The 17,547-nt window shown below is 36.3% G+C and overlaps 2 protein-coding genes across 5 annotated transcripts in view; both read right to left on the bottom strand.

Moving 5' to 3' along the window:
• The window catches only part of LOC124645345 (neurocalcin homolog), a 102,351-nt gene that overhangs the window by 2,736 nt on the left and 82,068 nt on the right, over positions 1–17,547 (bottom strand). For 2 of the 3 annotated variants that reach the window (XM_047185153.1, XM_047185152.1), the window contains exons 2-4: positions 2,426–2,576; positions 1,893–2,011; positions 1,316–1,504 (exon numbers count right to left, since the gene is read on the bottom strand). In XM_047185153.1, coding sequence (XP_047041109.1) covers positions 1,316–1,504; positions 1,893–2,011; positions 2,426–2,495 — 378 coding nt within the window. In that variant the 5' untranslated portion in view covers positions 2,496–2,576. Of the gene's footprint in view, positions 1–1,315; positions 1,505–1,892; positions 2,012–2,425; positions 2,577–3,956; positions 3,982–17,547 lie in introns of all 3 variants that reach the window. The other variant, XM_047185154.1, reaches the window with a different exon arrangement.
• LOC124645346 (neuronal calcium sensor 2) overlaps positions 5,438–17,547 on the bottom strand; it is a 93,958-nt gene continuing 81,848 nt past the window's right edge. For both annotated transcript variants that reach the window (XM_047185156.1, XM_047185155.1), the window contains exons 2-5: positions 15,722–15,840; positions 13,532–13,675; positions 13,119–13,247; positions 5,438–9,980 (exon numbers count right to left, since the gene is read on the bottom strand). In XM_047185156.1, coding sequence (XP_047041112.1) covers positions 9,804–9,980; positions 13,119–13,247; positions 13,532–13,675; positions 15,722–15,832 — 561 coding nt within the window. In that variant the 5' untranslated portion in view covers positions 15,833–15,840 and the 3' untranslated portion in view covers positions 5,438–9,803. The remainder of the gene's footprint in view (positions 9,981–13,118; positions 13,248–13,531; positions 13,676–15,721; positions 15,841–17,547) is intronic.

Below are 17,547 nucleotides of genomic sequence, written 5' to 3'. Positions count from 1 at the left end.
GCAAAATAGAACAATTAGTAGTTGTAGAAACAAATAAATAAAATCACAGTATAAAACTTTAGTAACAATAAGTAATTCATTGAACAATAAGAAGTAGACTAAAAGTAAAGTATTGGAAAAAGTTAACATTCAAGAGCACTTAGAAGAATTAGTTCTTGAAACCAGAAGAGCACCGATCGATTAGTAGGAACTAGTGTACTAGTAGTTTTATTCTTTGCGTTAAAATTAAAAGTTAAAGCTGCATTATAATTCGTATTCTAAGTACAGCATAAATAAAGCCTTGCTATGTCCAACACAACACGTGTATGTAATTAAACTGTCCACAATTTCTTATTTAAATACAGTTTCTGCCTTTATGAAATTCTTGGTAATAGGTACTAATTTTATTTACCTTATTATGAGCTGTTTACAGTTATGAACTAGCTAGCAATATATTAAACCTTATTTACCCTGCAATGTTTGCGTACATAGTTGAATAACTCTATTAGCTTTGAGATAGTTTATATTTCCAGGAAATAATATTAGCTCGTTTGATTATAAAAAATGTTTAATTAAGCTGTGATGGAGGATATTAAATGGGAAAGCAAATTGTCAAAGGGAGAGACACGCCCACTGGTCTTTGGAGGCGGGTTGTAATTAATACATCCTTGTAGCACAGACTGGGAATTGTGGTGATATAGCTACAATATTATGTAGTTTATTGCATTTATTAAATTCTTTAGAAGATGTACGGGTAATCTAGTTATGAGAAGCGCCAGTAAAGGCTCAGAAATAGACAGTTCCCGCTGCGCCCACAGCGAGAAACTGCGAGGGATCATCTCATCTGCCTTAACTTTTTCCAACTATGTTCAAGTCGGCTTCCAGTCCAACCGGGCGCAGCTGAGAACCAGTGTTTTTACATAGAGCGACTGCCTGTCGAACAACCACAACCTAGTTACCTGAGCAACCCAACGCCTCTTGGTAAGACTGGTTGTCAAACTTTTGCCAAGGATGATCAAAGGACAGCTGGAACCTACAGTTTATCTTGGCTTCCGAAAATGATTTCAGTCGCTCATCAACTAAACAAAATGTGACTAAAAAAAGGCTGTCACCTGGAATCTACAGTAATATTATAAAGCTGAAGTTTGTTTGTTTGTTTGAACGCGCAAATCTCAGGAAATACTGGTCCGATTTGAAAAATTCTTTCAGTGTTAGACAGCCCATTTATCGAGGAAGGCTAGGCTTTTTATTCGGGTTCGTGCAGTTTCCCAAGGGATGCGGGTGAAACGGCTAACAGAAGCTAGTATTCTTGAAAATTCTAGAAAGTTCTACTTACTGTGACAATTTCGAGCATCTCCTGCCTCGAGATGTACCCGTTGCCGTCCAGGTCGTACATCGAGAAGGCCCACTTGAGCTTCTGCTCGAGCTTGCCGCGTGACGTCACGCTCAGCGCGCACAAGAATTCCCGAAAGTCTATCGTGCCGTCGCCGTTCGCGTCGAAAGTCCGGAACACGTGTTCCGCAAACTGAGGAAGAAAGGTTGGTTTTGTGATGCTGGTTGTTATAGAAAAGGATTTGAAAAAAGAAGTAACAGATGTTGATGAAAAAATGTAAAGCCCGGTTTCACTGATTACCGATAAAATGACAGTTAGTTTTCCGAGTTAATGTTCGTTATGTTAAGAGTGCTGAAAATTTTCTGCCAGATATTGCTATCCGAGCCTTGTGAAACCAAAAGTTATAGTTTACCTTTAGATGAGTTCTTGTCAGATCAGTAACCGATGAAACTGGCCATTAGACTTAATTATTCGTGAAATTGTAAAAAAAGTGCAAATCAATTACAGAAGTATAATTTTCAATCAAGGAGCTGCTACATCAGTTGTGTATTTTTTTTTTAAGTGAAAGGATTTTACGTACCTTACTAGCGTCGCCATACGGGAAAAAGTTCCCATATATTTTCTTAAATTCTTCTACAGACAAATGTCCACTGGGGCAATCCTTTAGAAAACCTTTGTACCATTCTTGTATCTCCGCGTCTGGAACATTATAATAGAAAAATGTAAGTCATCAACTTCATTTACCATTTTATGCTAAAGATGTATTAATCTTGATCATCCTTATTGCTGTCCCACTGCAGAGCACAGGCCTCTTCTCATACAGAGAAGGAATGAGCGTCATTCAAGGTACTTGCTGAAAGTGGTTGGGTAATTTCAAACTCCAAGTCCTGATTTCTGAATAGTTAAAAGAAGGAGAATCCACCGATTTTTAAATCAAAGTCAAATGTTATTCCAAGAAGGCCTTTGCAGGCTTTTATGAAACGACCCACTAGTTCACGGTTTCAAAAAGTTGGTCTCATAGAGAAGTGTCAAACTCGTAAGTATACCGTAGACAGTTTTTTTTCCTGAGGGAGCAAGAAGATTATATTTTTAGTTAAGTAATGTATAAAATACCTGAAAACTCAGTATTCTGCTTCAAGTCCTCCAGGACTTCTGGCTTTAATTTACTATTTTGTTTGCCCATTTTTGTTGTCTGCTTATATTTCGGAAAGGACGTTAAAATATTACACAACCTGCTTGCTTTTAGTTAATCAAATCTTGTGCCCTAAAACATAATCATTATGTAGTAAATGCTGAAAATTGAAAACAATGTCACTGTTGTATCGTGTTGCAAAAAAACTGCTTAACTATAAAAAAAATATATACTCCGACTTCTATTTTTAACCTAATCGGCAAAGAGTTCATTTTAAGATATTATGTAACTAGAAATTATCATATTAGTAAGTTGAAGCAGTTTTCTTACAACTGAAATGAAATAATTCAAATTTGAAAATCTACAACTAATTAAGCTTATTTACAAACGTTATTACGAACTTTTAATGACTGTAAGTTAACACTTAATTACTTAAACAAAAAAAAGTTGTACTTGTGCCTATTGATTGGGTTTTAATTATTCTATACTTCGGCCGTTCAGAGAATGCGTTCCTGACACCTATCAGTTAGTCACGACTAGTGATGGGCACAACATAACACTGAGTTCGTTACCGTTCCTTCAAAATGAACCGCCGCATTATTTTAAGATTATTTTCGTTTTAAATTGGCGGAATCATTTGTTTTATATTTTAGTTATTTAAGTGGAAACCAAAAAAAGGTAATATTCATATAATAAAATTGTTTTATTTATTCTTTGTTACAAGTACATTGAATTGAATGTGCGAACAGAATATTAATCAGACTCCGATTTGCTTGAGGAGGTGGTGTCTTCATCATCATCTTCGCCTACATGTATAATTATATTATTATCAATAACAGAATCAATCCTGATATCTCGGTCTAACAAAAGCCGGGTAATCAAATAAAAACAGATCGAAAACACTTGAAAAACGTGGTCTATGCGCACGAAACGACAACGGACGACTGTTTTAGCGTCACAAAATGGCGGCCCATAACGCCATTTGGGGTTACCATTTTTAATCTAAGTATAAAAATGCGGTTTGGTCATAGTTTTATTTTTATATTTCATAAACGTTATAATTAAGTCTTATAGTCCATTATTTTCCAATTCTTAAAAAGAAAATCAAAACGTATTATTTTATATTATAACTGTATAAGAACAGATTACGATACTTGCCTGTTATTTTTAGCACAGCACTACAAAATATAAACCGCTGACATAACCTTGTAATAGCGCAGTATAGATTTAGAAAAATATTGTTTACCAAGTTATTTGACACTCAGTTTGGCACAAAATTATAACATTCATTGATTATTGATATAATAATGTTGTTTTAATGCTCCTCAATTGTTAAAACGGTAAACAACCAGCAAAAATATTTTTATCGTAACTGCAACGCCATTGCAAAGTTACGTCGTCAGTTCAATCGCGACGTGTCAGGAACGCATTCTCTGAATGGCCGAACTTATAATGAATAAAATTAATAACGTTTGCAAATAAATTCTACAAAGTTATAGAGAAAAATCTGACCTTGTCGCAGTCTTCGAAAAACGCTCTTTATTCGGAGCAAAAGTTCAAAAATAAAAAGCAAATAAATAAAAAAAGAAAAAAAAAATGGCAATAATGTGCACGACATATTTTATTTATTACTCAAAATCATGTAGCTAGCATTATTGGGAAGCTTCGACTATTCTGTGAGTAAAATTGAAAATTAAATTCTACGTTTCGAATATTTCCCAGAAGTACCAATATTGGAATTAAATACCACTGATATTAAAGGCTTATGTATCTATGTGTGTGTATATGGTACACACACATGCATCGCTTATTATGTAATTAATATGTACACATAGGTGGGTTGTTATGAGAGAGATGGATATACAGGGTGTGTAAAAGGGGGTTGTGGGAGGTATATTATATACCAAATAAATCCTAGATTATAAAATACATTTCCATTTCCACGTAATGGGAATATTGGAGGCGTATTAATTCACTGCGTTTGAGCCTTTTGCAACATTTTTGCTTTATATGGATTACCAGTGATTAAACGTAATATTTTCAGCACTACATAATATTTGTGTGAATAAATCCTTTTTTATATATAAAATGGAATTTTCTGATTGGTCGTGGGCGGTACCAAAGTTACTCCGCCCACGTCATTTCTAGGAGAAATGCAATCAATATCTTCGATTAAATGTAGGCAATTATTTCGGGGGTACTTCTCAGAAATGTAGTATAGTTTGTGTGAAATGCCTTCATATAGGCCTTGTAGGGATGACTTGCAATTTTGTATGGTATTAGTGAGAAATCATTAGCCTGAGCAATCGATAATTTAGACCTGTCATTAACTGTATAGACCATTTTAGTTATAACTCGAATTCCTTTGTGAAAAATGGTGAGTGCTCTTCCGTATAGGTCCATCTCTCTCTAGTATTTTACAGTGTAATTCTGTACTGGGATGTTAGTGTGATTAGGCATTTTATGGTGTTTTTTTTTTTTCAATTTATGAGTAGCAATCTTTTCCTGCTAATTACTGCAAAATGCATATTATATGGATGGTGTGAAAAAATTCAGGGTTTTAGTTGTTCAGCCTCCGTCTTTTAGCGACCTATTATGAAAAAAAATGTTTTTGACGTCCAAAACCAGACTGACATAGTCTTTATATTTCAAACCTTATTATGGTGGGAATTAAGATCAAAATATAAAAGCAGTCTTGCATTCTTTCCGGACGTCAAATAAGCTTTTTCATAATAGATGCGTATTTTGCTAACTTTGCAAACCTCCAAAAAATAAAAACAAAAAATAAATCAAAATTGGGGGTGATTGAGAACTAAGTTCGTTTTTGTAATTTTATTGAAGAATAATTCGATCGTATACCCACCTAGCGTAAAGAGATAGAACATACTGACTACATGATTTTGATTATTATCTATTAAATATAATATTAATTTTATTATTTAAAACTACGATGTCGTGCACACTATAATAATGAGACAAATAATTATGAACTATTTCTTTTATCAGTTTTAATAGGTACTGAATGCTTAATGTGAATTCATTAAAAATATTATGTATTCTTAGAAATACAACATATATTAATGGGACATATTGTGGATACTTTCATCTATTACAAGTGCTGAATGATTCTAATAATTTGTTCTGAAGCGATTTTACATAGTAATTAAAATAACCACGTGATTGGACTGCAAATACTTTACTCAGACTTGATGAAGTAAAGCGGGGTCCACACAATGAGTGTCTATTGTACTTGCTATTGATCGAATGTGAAGTTATCGATGTTTCCAGCGACCTCTGTCGAATACTTTGGGTAACAAAGTATGTACTTCACGTAAAGTACGCGTGTCGACACCGCTTAGGTACAGTTTTGTCAAGACAATATACAACTGAACCCTAAAACATATTCATTTCACTGATGTTATACAAACTTAATTCAATTATATTGAATCTAACAACCTGCATTTTAGAAATTAATAAAATCAAAATTTGTGCGTCTATCGCAACTAGTTACAATAATATCTTAAATTATATACTATGTGTTACAATCAACTTGTAATATATATAAATAATAAATCATAAATTAATTGTGATCGGAACTTACTGCTAACGGTACGTTTACAAATAATAAAATTAAATAAAAGGTAACTACTCTGTTAGTAAATTTAAACAATTTTAAAATACTTTTGACCAAAATACCAAATGAGAAATGCATTTTTTTTTTTTGTAAAAAGGTTGCGTTGTTCAGCAATCTAGACGTGTCATGAAACATAAGTACACTCAGGAATATTAATGTTTACAACATTTTAATTACCTTATTAATTATTATATAAAACGAATAATAATAGGCTAAATGATTCCTAATTAACATTCATTCATTGTAATTTCAGCTTACTATAAAATCACGAGTTAATTTATAGGTTAATAATGTAAAATGCCACGCCCGATGAACAGAGTAGTCCCTTCATTACAGTTTGAGATTTCATGAGACCAAAGTATTGACTTATGTCCTAACCAATGTTTAAGTATAAAAATGGGCGATAATGCTCAGAGAACGAACGTCTCACTAAGAATTTAAACCTAACAGTAAGCAGCCAGTGGCGCCCTCACTAAGATGTTTACATCACCTTTTGTTGCCAATTTCCGCCCTAGATTTTAAATACAATGAACATAAATACATGGCACGATAACAACTGAACGTTCAAGCGAATGTAATCCACATTGATATTACGACTCTATAATTGAGATTTTAATCTATGATAAAAGTTACTAGAAGTGGTGCGGTCAAAGTGCATACAAAAAGCGTTGACTTGAAGTGAAGTGAACGAGTCGAGTAGAGTTGGATGGAAGGTCGGGCGAGAGGAGAGTACGAAGACTGCCGAGTGGCAATGCCTAACTAACCGTAACTTTAAGATCAGTAGCAACTGACTCGTAGGCCTGGGTCGCGTCCTCAAAAACTTTCACAATAAAAAATTATAAACATTATGACAATTTAATTGACAAAATTTTATGAAGTTTAATTAAACTTTCGTTATGTTTGAGATATGTACACTGGCATTGTAACTCTGCTTGTTAGTGAGACAATATTATATTTGTCGCCTAGGGCGAAATTTCTAAGAAATGGTTATGTTTTTAAATTAAATGTTATTTACTTTACTTTTAATATTTCCAATCGAAAATCCTTTTTCTGATATGTCACACAACACCCTGTCTGCGAAGCTACGTTCAGGTCCAAGATGTGAAAATTTTGTTCCCTCTTCTATGTTAATATAAAATTCAGTCGATTTATGATCGTGTACACTGTTCTACTAATGTGGTTGTCATGGCAACAGGAGAATGAATTCCTATCGCAATGTTATATCCGGTAATTATCGTCGGACGGATACTAACTAAACAAATATAAATACATTTTATACAGTAAATGAATTATAAATTAAATTACTTTTATACACAACAAATTCATGTAAAACATAAGAATTATGCATATGAAATAAAGATAATTACATATTATGAAATAATAGTTGTCTAAAAATTAAATAAACACTTAAATGACTATGGTGTAGTGCGTAACGTATGGAATGTTTGAACAATAAATTGTTGTACAGGATGTTTAGCTATCAGTGCATTTGACTATGGAAATTATTCAATGTAATGAATTGATTATGGAAACATTATTGGCCTCGCACTGTTCATCGTTACAGATGTGTGGGTGCAGTAGGCATACTAACACTTTTTGCGTTATTCAGAAATGTTTTCTTTTTTTGCAAAAATAAGACGGTATTATCAATTGCAATTAGATATTTGTTATTGCAGTAGCTTCACAGGAGTTGTTATACGCGGAGGCCATTTATGTGGTGACGACGTGTTATCGAATGATTAATTGTTGTTGGTGTTAATGAATTTAGTTGTTGTATAATTTTGTCACCCTGAGTGAAGCAAAATACCGTCTTTAAGATGTCATCTGATTTGATGGGATATAACTGTTAGTCTAACGATGGAGAACAGTGTATGATGACATATTTCTGACTCGAGCCAACAGTTTTATACGTTTTTCGTGACTATTTATTTGTGCGTTAATTCCGCTCTGCCATCTTTTATTTGTACGTATGTTTACATTATATTTGTGCACTGAAAACTAATAGAACATAGCTTAACATTAACATGAATTAATTAATAATATCGCGACCCTTTCGACTATGTGCGGCCAGTGCCTATTGTGCAGACTGCGAAATTTAATAAATATGCTTAAATTAACTATAATACGAAATTGGGACTAGGGCACACTACAATTTGGTTAAGTTATAGGTAGGGAATACGGCCTTTGGCAAAGTTGACAACCAATAAACTTAGCTGGTAGATGAAATAAATAATGCTGAATCGGTAAACTATTTACAAAGGGGAACTAGAAGGCACAGTAGTGGAAAATCATCGGGAGATACATACAAATACTCCAATAAATAGTATAAATAGTAGGTAAGTAATTTATTACGACGCGAAGTAACAGATAGTATCACGAATAGAGAGTATACGAAAGCGTTTAAACAATATTGGGATTAAAAAGCGTGAGTGCCCGGGCGGGCCGGGCGATGTGGAGATCCCTGACGAATTTACGAATAACACCAATAATAAACAACACCGATACTAGAAACGATAGTAATATAAAGTTTACTCATGTAGAATATTACGGTTATGTTAACTTACGTAAACTGAACTTAACCCGTCAGAAGAGATCAGATTGCAGCGCGTGCGTGGTGTCGAGTGCCGGCGACCGGGTCCGGCTGTGCCTACAATCTGACCGATTCTGTTCATACATAGCTACACTAATTTTGCCTTAATATTAGAATGTAAGATTTATACTGTGCAGTATTATATCATAGTAATCCGACATCGGATCGAATATAGCGTTGAACCAGATAGACCGAGAGTCACATAGGAATAGTCATAGAGCGTCTACGAAGTGAATGGTTCGGACACAATCTTATACTATTAGCGAAGTGGACAATCCGACAGCGACATATTCCACATACATTAAATTATCATTCATACAATTATCAATAGGAATGGACAATTTTTAAATCGAGGATTCATTGACGTCAATTTCGTTACATCAATAATAGCTTAATTTTACAATACTTTTTTTTTACAATCGACAAAATTCACATGTGTCGTGGTAAAGCAGATTGTGAAGCGCACGTCGGGCGTCGGCTTAAAATACCTCAAGCCGAGGCGAGTAATCGCTGTTAGGATACATTGTTCGTCCGTGGCTGTTTTTAGCCGAGATTTGGGTGGAACGAAGCGCACACACCGACATGCGGATGCAATCGATAGATTGTTAGCGTTTACTCGGCGGACAGAACGACATTGTGGCTCGGTTTGCGATTCATATCGAGCTCGGCTGATGGTGCAGCGGCAGATGCGCACACAATGTGAGTGACCGACACATGCTACGTAGTCGCGCCGTGTCAACACGACGGCAACACCACAACCGAACCGCGTACCGTGTTAGATCCGACTCGATGATACAACCTGACCCGGTTTAACTACCTCCACTTACACCGCAACGATTAAAATTTCTCCAAATGTTAAAAATGTTCGGTAATAAATGTTACTTTGATACAAAAAATTTGTACAGAATAGAAACTATTTGATAGCGCGGGTGAGTATTAATTTGGAAAATATATTTACAGTGAGAATGTAAGTTAATGATCGAATGATTGACTGAAACTATATCGATAGAGATAATTCGATTGTTTGTATAATGCTGCCGTGTGGACAAGACGACGCCGTCGGGTTATCGTGAGGCATATAATGAGGGTGGGTATGTGAGAACGATCGCAGGGTTAAAAGAAGCTGTTTGCCTGTTTAAGGCGCCAGCATTTTCGACAGTTCCTCATCCTGCAGACAGCCCTTGAGGAACTCGTCCTGCGTCAGTTGGCCGTCGTTATTCTCATCCATCTTAGCGAAGATGTTCTTAGCGCGCTCCTCAGCAGAGTCCGCCGGCCGGTTACTAGAGCATGCTCCGAGCATGTCATAAATAGCCTGAAACGGGCGGAAAAAAACACAATATGTACACTCTAAAAAGCAGTCACATGCAGTCTCGAAAAGAAAATAAATAAACATGTTCTCGGAGCACATTCGGCAAATGTTTCATAAAAAGAACTTTGGAAAAACGTAGTGGTGTTTTTGTTCTAAACAGACAAAACCCGCATAAAGCATAAGTCCGTTGGTTATAATATTTTGGTAGATAAGTGCGGTGCACAAAGCTGCGCTTATCCCACGAGTTCAGTGTGTTGTGACGTCACGTACGCGCCACTTCACTGCAAATATATGTCCCGCTTTTCATTTGTTTTGCCTTCCCCGACCGGACTTAATCGGTAATTAAGTATGCTAAACCCTGCTTATTTGTACTGCTCCCAAATAACTAGTAAGTGAATTAAGTTTCACGCCACTTTCACTTGCTTCCAGGAATTAGCGTTCCAAACGCGCTTACAGTTTTAATTGAATCACTACTTGATTAAACCGAACTCTTAATAAACAAACCCGGCGAGGTTTAAAGAAGTGTTTGAAGTACTCTGGTCAATAATTCCGCAGTAAGAGGCGAGCTTTTAACTAGCAATCAGAATCTCAATAGGGAAATCTCCTAGCGGTTTTGAAAAGTCACTCCATCGGTGGTTGGTTAGGCGGATATATTTATATAGGAGATTCTATTTATTTTCGATCGGCTTAAAGTCCCGTAGATGGCCTCTTTTGACTGGCATAATAAAAACAGACTGAAGTTATTTGAACTCATACAGAAATCAAAAGAGGCAGCAGAAAGAGTCATTTGAGCAAACCGCTTGCGATTTATTTCCAATAGCCACTTATGTTTGTCAGGCACAATAAATAAATTATGATCATTAGCTGATAAAACAACTGACTCTTCCATCAGTGAGGTCACGCTAACTGCATATCAAAATTGAATGACAATACTTTTCCAAAGGAACGCAACCCCTTCAGTATGAACTTGTAAAACAGAATAATAAAATTTCTTGAATACGTAATAAAGCAAGGGTTACTAATGACTAAGTAGACAACGGAATTGTATGAAAAACCACAGGTTAAAAAAAGCTACGTCACAGTACATAGAGCTAAATAATATAATGAAGGTACGTCATACCCACGACGCAGACAGATCGAACTTTATGAGATATTTACAAGTATTGTGAGAATCAACGGCTTTCCTGGCCTGTAATCAATACAAATTATTATAGAGGAACGTTCGTTTGTACTTTGCTTGGAAATGATCAAGCTTTCATGCCTGAATAAAATAAATTGCTCAATTATGGGACAAAGGAATTTAATTGTATAGACTTGTTATCTATAGAGTTGATGTAGAGAGTTATAGGTAATGTGCAAATACTCAAAGACATTTGCGCAAGATGGCGCCGCCGGGTGAGAATAGTGTCAATCAGAATGCATCTATCAATATTAAATCAGTGCATTAAGCTGATAATCGTACGTGTGATCTCATGTCGCAAGCGCTCAAAGTGATATTGTGTTTGGCAGGACGTGTGACGTACATTACCAGTTGTAAAGCTATGTACAGACGTTATCGTTCTCAGTACGCGTTAGGTGTATACAGCGCTCAATAGCTCGGTGCCTACAGTCAGCATGTAAAATCTGAGCACATGTGCTGAATCTCCCCTCGCGGAGCTTTCGATTCGAAACGTGTCTAGGCGTAACGTCTACGCGTACGTTGAAACATCGAGTGTGTACGTAGCTTAATGTCGAGTGTGGATGTGCCACACCTAAGGATTCCGATAACATATTTATGTGGAAGCTCTCAATTGACACGAACGGATAAAACTTGCGACTACATTTGGAGATACGAGTACACGTCTCGGAAATAGACCTTTATCTTTCTCAGAGTTTCAAAGATTTTATCTCAGGCTGTTACCTACTCTACCTACCCTTTGTTAAAGACCGGACGGCATGAACGCGTTATGTGAAAGCTAAAATTGGGCAGCTATTAAATAAGCTGATTCTGATTATGATATGCTTGAAGCTTAATTTAAATTGCAGTGAATTTCAATTCTCTACTAACTGGAAATAATATTTCTATTTATAGAAAAGTGGGATTAAACCTGTATCGAAAATCTGGCATACTGAAATTCACATCAGGCTAGCAAACTCCCAATTATAACGAATTAGATAGCTATTATTAACGGGAAATATCAATTAAAATTGTGTACTTTACTAAAATAAACCTTAATAGCTTTTCGTTTATCATTTTTGCACAATCTAGTTTTAATTTAAAATCCACTTTGCGGAGCGGATATTAATTGAAATATTTTACCAGCTAAAACAATAAGTTAGTTCAAATTAACTGCTTCGTATTTATTTAACTGTTATGAGTGCTGAAATAATTAAGCTAGAATTTCGTTGACCTAAAAAAACTTCGTAGTTATAAACAGCGCGCTGTAATTTAAAATAATAACGTCGTATTTTCACTCATTTACGGTCATTAGCTTATCAACTCTTAAATCAATAAACGGCGAAGAGTAATGAAGTTTTTTAAGTCGATGGAGGTTAACTGCATTTAAAATAAATCACCCTTCTAACGTCGCCGATGTCAGCGAGTAAGCCACCTGCGAACCTACTTATCATTTGGCACAAATAGTTAGGACGAAATGTATGTAGTAATAACTACTCCAACAAAAACAATGAAATTTTAAAACCACAAATTGGACAGAGACAGAGGTGTATGATGGAGCACTGTTCCATTTCAATATTGTTGTGAGTGCTCTGCCAAATCTGATGCACGAATGATCGAACGAGTACTTACCGAGAATTATTTAAAAGCTTTTCGCTCAAAAACGAGTACAATCATTATTGTAAAATATGTTCACCTGAGACTAAACAAAACCTCTTCCGAGATAAAAATATAGATGCTGCTAAACATACGTTAAGCCGTTGTTATGAATCATCCGTATTATGCTCCGAGAACATGGCTGCAAGTTTTTTTAAGATCACATTGCAATGTCCTTCGGTATCGATGTTGTTAATTATCACCCCGGGTCGCAAATAGCGTCGTGTATTTTTATTTGGGATGGGTCGGGTATAATTAACGTGCAGCAAGTGGTTGCGGCGACGGAAGGGCATCGCTCCGTATTGATCGCGGTGTAGTTGAGAACAAACCTGCACGATTTTCGTCATCTCCTGGATGTCAATGACACCGTTGCCATCGACATCGTACATGCGGAATGCCCACTTGAGCTTCTCCTCGGGCGTCCCGCTCGACGTCACGTGGATGGCCTGCAGAAACTCCTACAACAAATTCAACGATACACAACGCGAGTCGGAGCCATCACAAACAAGATCACGGTAGCTCTCTTGTTTACATCTCACATTGCATCTTAAAGTTAACTATTGCAGGTGCCAAACAATATATTCATTTGCTCAGTCGCAATGGATCGAGACAGTTTGACTTAGAGCGAGCCATTCGCATTGCTCAGTTTAACGCCAGGATAATTTCAATGAAAATTACAGCAAGCATTATTGTGTGACACACGTACACGCCAGCAGTCTTACAACTAGCTAAGATATGTTACCTTGAAGTCGATATATCCGTTCTTGTCCATGTCGAATGTGCGGAAGACGTGGTCGCAGAATTCAACGGCGTTCCCGGACGGGAAGAACATCTTGTACATATCGACGAACTTGGCGGGCGTCAATCTGCCGTTGGGGCAATCTTGCTGCACGGACAAAAAGGAACTATGTGTCAAGTCGAAAGAGCTAACGAAACCTGAATAAATATGTATATAAATTCTGACAAAACTAAATTTAAATTCAAAAAGTTCTTAAGTGAATGGTAGATGTGAATGATCCAATGATCAAGACCCGTCAACCTACTCGGCTGAACAGCTGTCTCAAGTAAATTGTCGCATAATTTTCTTTAAACTTCTATCGAAATATTCGTGTTATTTCTGTGAGAAATCACAAATACGCCATGTTTGGGTCGAGACGGCAATAATAATATGCAGATGTGCATGGAACCGCTGGCCTAGACTAAACATTGCATGAGGGGCCGGACGCGGCCGGCACAATCATGTAGCTTGGTGCTAATGCAAATTTGTCAATCCAGAAATGTTTGCGTGTTTGCTCAAGTTAAGTGAAGGGGTGTACGCGGCAGGCTTAGACACTGTCAAGTTATTATTGTGTGGCTTTGTTGTTATAATTAAGTATTAAGAGCAAGTTGGCAGAAGCCCTTATATTTTGATCACTTCTAAAAGAATCTTTATTTCTTTGTTTACAGACGATGTGATTATTGATTGGCACAAAAAGTACGAAATCAGAAAGCCATAACACCTCTAACAGACAATTATAAACCAAGCCTACATTTAATATTAATAACTATTTAACGGAAAAGCTAGAACGAGTGCGATTTTGCATTAATTCAAAATTTAATTACTCTGAGGCCTTAGTATCCACAAATTGGTATCGCTGGGACTCCAGCCAAGATTGCTCTTATCTACATCAAAAGCTTATGAGAAAATAATCATCCAAGCCTTTATACTGCATTTTACTTGAAAAATTACATCGTTAAGGCAACCCGAGTTTCATATACGATTATATAACTTATATTTTTTAATACGTGTCATAAAATATTGCGGGTCTTGTTTCAGCGTCAACCGTTTATACTAGCTACCTACAATCCTACATAAGTCAGCTTAGGTATTATTCCGAGGCCTTTGTTCGAAACAGCGAAAGAAGAAATTAATTGCATATTGTTTTCAGTTACAATAGAAAACGTAAAATAGAACCAGTCGTTAAAGGAGAATTATTAAAATTCACATCAAGATTTCTGACATAGGTATCATCCCCTCATTAGTTACTTACCGTCTTACCACAAAAACTTTTTAACGTCAGTTTAAGACTTGTCTAAAAAAATGTCAAATTATGACGTTGACATAAGGTTCATTTTGGAGCCACATTTTTTTTAGACAAGTGTAAAACAGTTGTTAAAGTTTTTGTAGTAAGGCCATTAAGGTTTTATAACAATAACAAGTTTTTCAATAATTCAGTGTTAAAGTTTATCGCATTTCCAATAAAATATTTTATCAAATAATACGGGGAATGAACAATATTGCAAGTTTCTAACGAGGGAAATTTACAAGATAACTGAGCTTAGTTGCGATTCCTCGAAGTTACGATTCCTATTAGCTGAACATTTGCATTTTATGACAAGGCTGTAGAAACTAGAAAATCATTTATTTGCTGTTAAATATTTTACTGTATAATTTCAAGTTAGTCATTTATGACCAGTTAGAAAAAAAAACACGGTTAAAATAAAGACAGCATGAATGAAATATGACGTCATCGTGCCAACGCTGCGAGCGTCGACAGTCCCAAAAACAAAATGTCATTCGGCGTGACAACGTTAGACAACCCGCCCACCCGTCGAAAAGCGTTAATTTTCCTTACGTTAGAACCATTTATTTGTTTTCTTTCTTTTTTATGAAGATAATAAGATGCAGTTCCAATACAGCCTGATAGTCAAATACCCAATTGAGAGCGACAATGTCCCCAGGGATCTGTAATACCTCACTGCCAAATGCAATCAGGTATAGTGCACAATGTAAAATGGCGAGCCTGGACGAGTTTCCCAATTCGATAAGTTTGGACTATTTTTAGATTTCTCGTCGGGGAATTTCGTCAGAGTTTCCCATGTTAATGGGAAATCGCTGTAGAAGTTGGAACTGGAATAGGAATAGATATAGGTATAAAGTGAAATGTCTTACCTTGAATCCCTTGTACCATTCCTTAATGGTGGTCTCATCGTAGGACGTATGGGTTTTTAGAAAATCCATGTCCTCTTTCGTCAGCTTGTCTTTGCTAACGAAGCAACCCATGGTGAATGCTAGAACAAACAGAAAACAATATTTGTAAATCATATTCTGGTTTACCGGATTTTGAATTAAAATGAGCAGAAGAAAGTCCAGAAACCGCCGAGCGATTGAAGTATAGGGCTAAAAATAGAACAATAATGAAGGTAGGGTCTTAAAAATCAACGGTAACCCAGATTCGCGATTAGATACTGAAAACTAATACGGCTGACATTCCCAAAGTTTCTTGTAGGCCAGTTGGCTGGCCTGTACAAAGCGCTCAGATACCATTACAGTATTGTTCAAAGCCGCCCACTAATATTAATTTTCGCGATAAGAAAGTTTAGTCCGCCGGCAGTCTAGACAACGCCGGCGATACGCTAAACTCGTGTAGGTACCTACTGTTTTATCTATGTGTGTTGGGATCAGCCTCAACTGTAATTTAGGTGTACATTTTAATACAGAAATATGCTTAATAATATTACAAGACCTGCATTCATTCGCAAATACAGGAAAATAACTTTGGTTTTGTAATATAAAATGCCGTTTACCGCATTACAACCAGATCGTAAACCCATTAAAAACTCAATTTCAATTTAAATTAAACAGCTTCACAAACAGAGAGTTAATAATTTTTCATTTTAATTATCTGTAAAGATATAATTATTCTGTGGATGTAGTTTCATACGCATACAAAACGGAGTTCATTAGCCGCGGGCTGAAAATATCTATGGAATTGTCAATACTATGAAAGAATAACATCAGTGGGGTAACTAATTGTTGGATATCCCCAACAATTTGTAATACCTCGACAAACGTTGCATTAATAAATCGATAAATAGTGGGAGGCTTGACAGGGAAATTGCGGACAGTATGCAACAATTAACCGTTATACTCTATAATAAAAGACAAAGCTGTACCTATGATTAAAAAAGTAAAATCTGAAAATAGAAATATTGTTTACGTTGTGAAAGGGCGTACGGTAAAGAATATGCCTAACGTCCTCAAGAAATTAAATACTCGCGTCCACAGCACGGTAATAGGCAGGAGGGGTACGCCAACAAGCAATTTGCAACGTAACAAAATTGTCAAGCCGACTATGGTCGACGGTATCTATTAACAAGTTAATTTCAGTCTAGACGTGGTTCACTGTTCGTTATTCGGCCACGGTTATTGCATCAGTGAGTAAAGGCTGGTATTTTTCGTGACAGCCGAGAGCCTAGGGCGTGGAAATGTCATGGACACCATGATAAAGATAAAAGTGGCGTGTAGTCTGCCGTCGCGCATCGGGGAACCTCCCAATATTTGGATAGATAGTCAATATTCGAAGTGCAGACCAGATTTGTCTTAAAATCCATTGTGTGGATGAATATTTGACTACAAAAGGCGTGAATACTAACATGAGCACAGACAGGGCTGAAAAACAGCCAACAAAGTCAAAGAAAGGCTGGATTGAAAGCTTTTTCGAAAATTAATAAAGCAATCCGTCTGGTACAGTCGGTACGGTGTAAAAAACCTTTGTTTAAACATCGCATACGCCGACAGGTGCTTTCAATAAAAGCTCCGTAAGAACAATGGGCTTCAACGCTTCCGTGCTGTACACGAATTATAATAAAAAAGCAAGCGCCTGACTTAGATGCTGGTGTAAGCGCCAGCAGCTCTGAACTTATAATATTTTCATTTGTGTGGCTCGGCACGACGGAAAATAATAACTGCCACATTATTTCTGCACTCAGGAGCTG

Source organism: Helicoverpa zea, chromosome 31 (assembly GCF_022581195.2).
Source record: "Helicoverpa zea isolate HzStark_Cry1AcR chromosome 31, ilHelZeax1.1, whole genome shotgun sequence".
Lineage (NCBI taxonomy): Eukaryota > Metazoa > Arthropoda > Insecta > Lepidoptera > Noctuidae > Helicoverpa > Helicoverpa zea.
The sequence above is the reverse complement of the archived record's forward strand: the minus strand, read 5'-3'. Positions and strand labels throughout refer to the sequence as shown.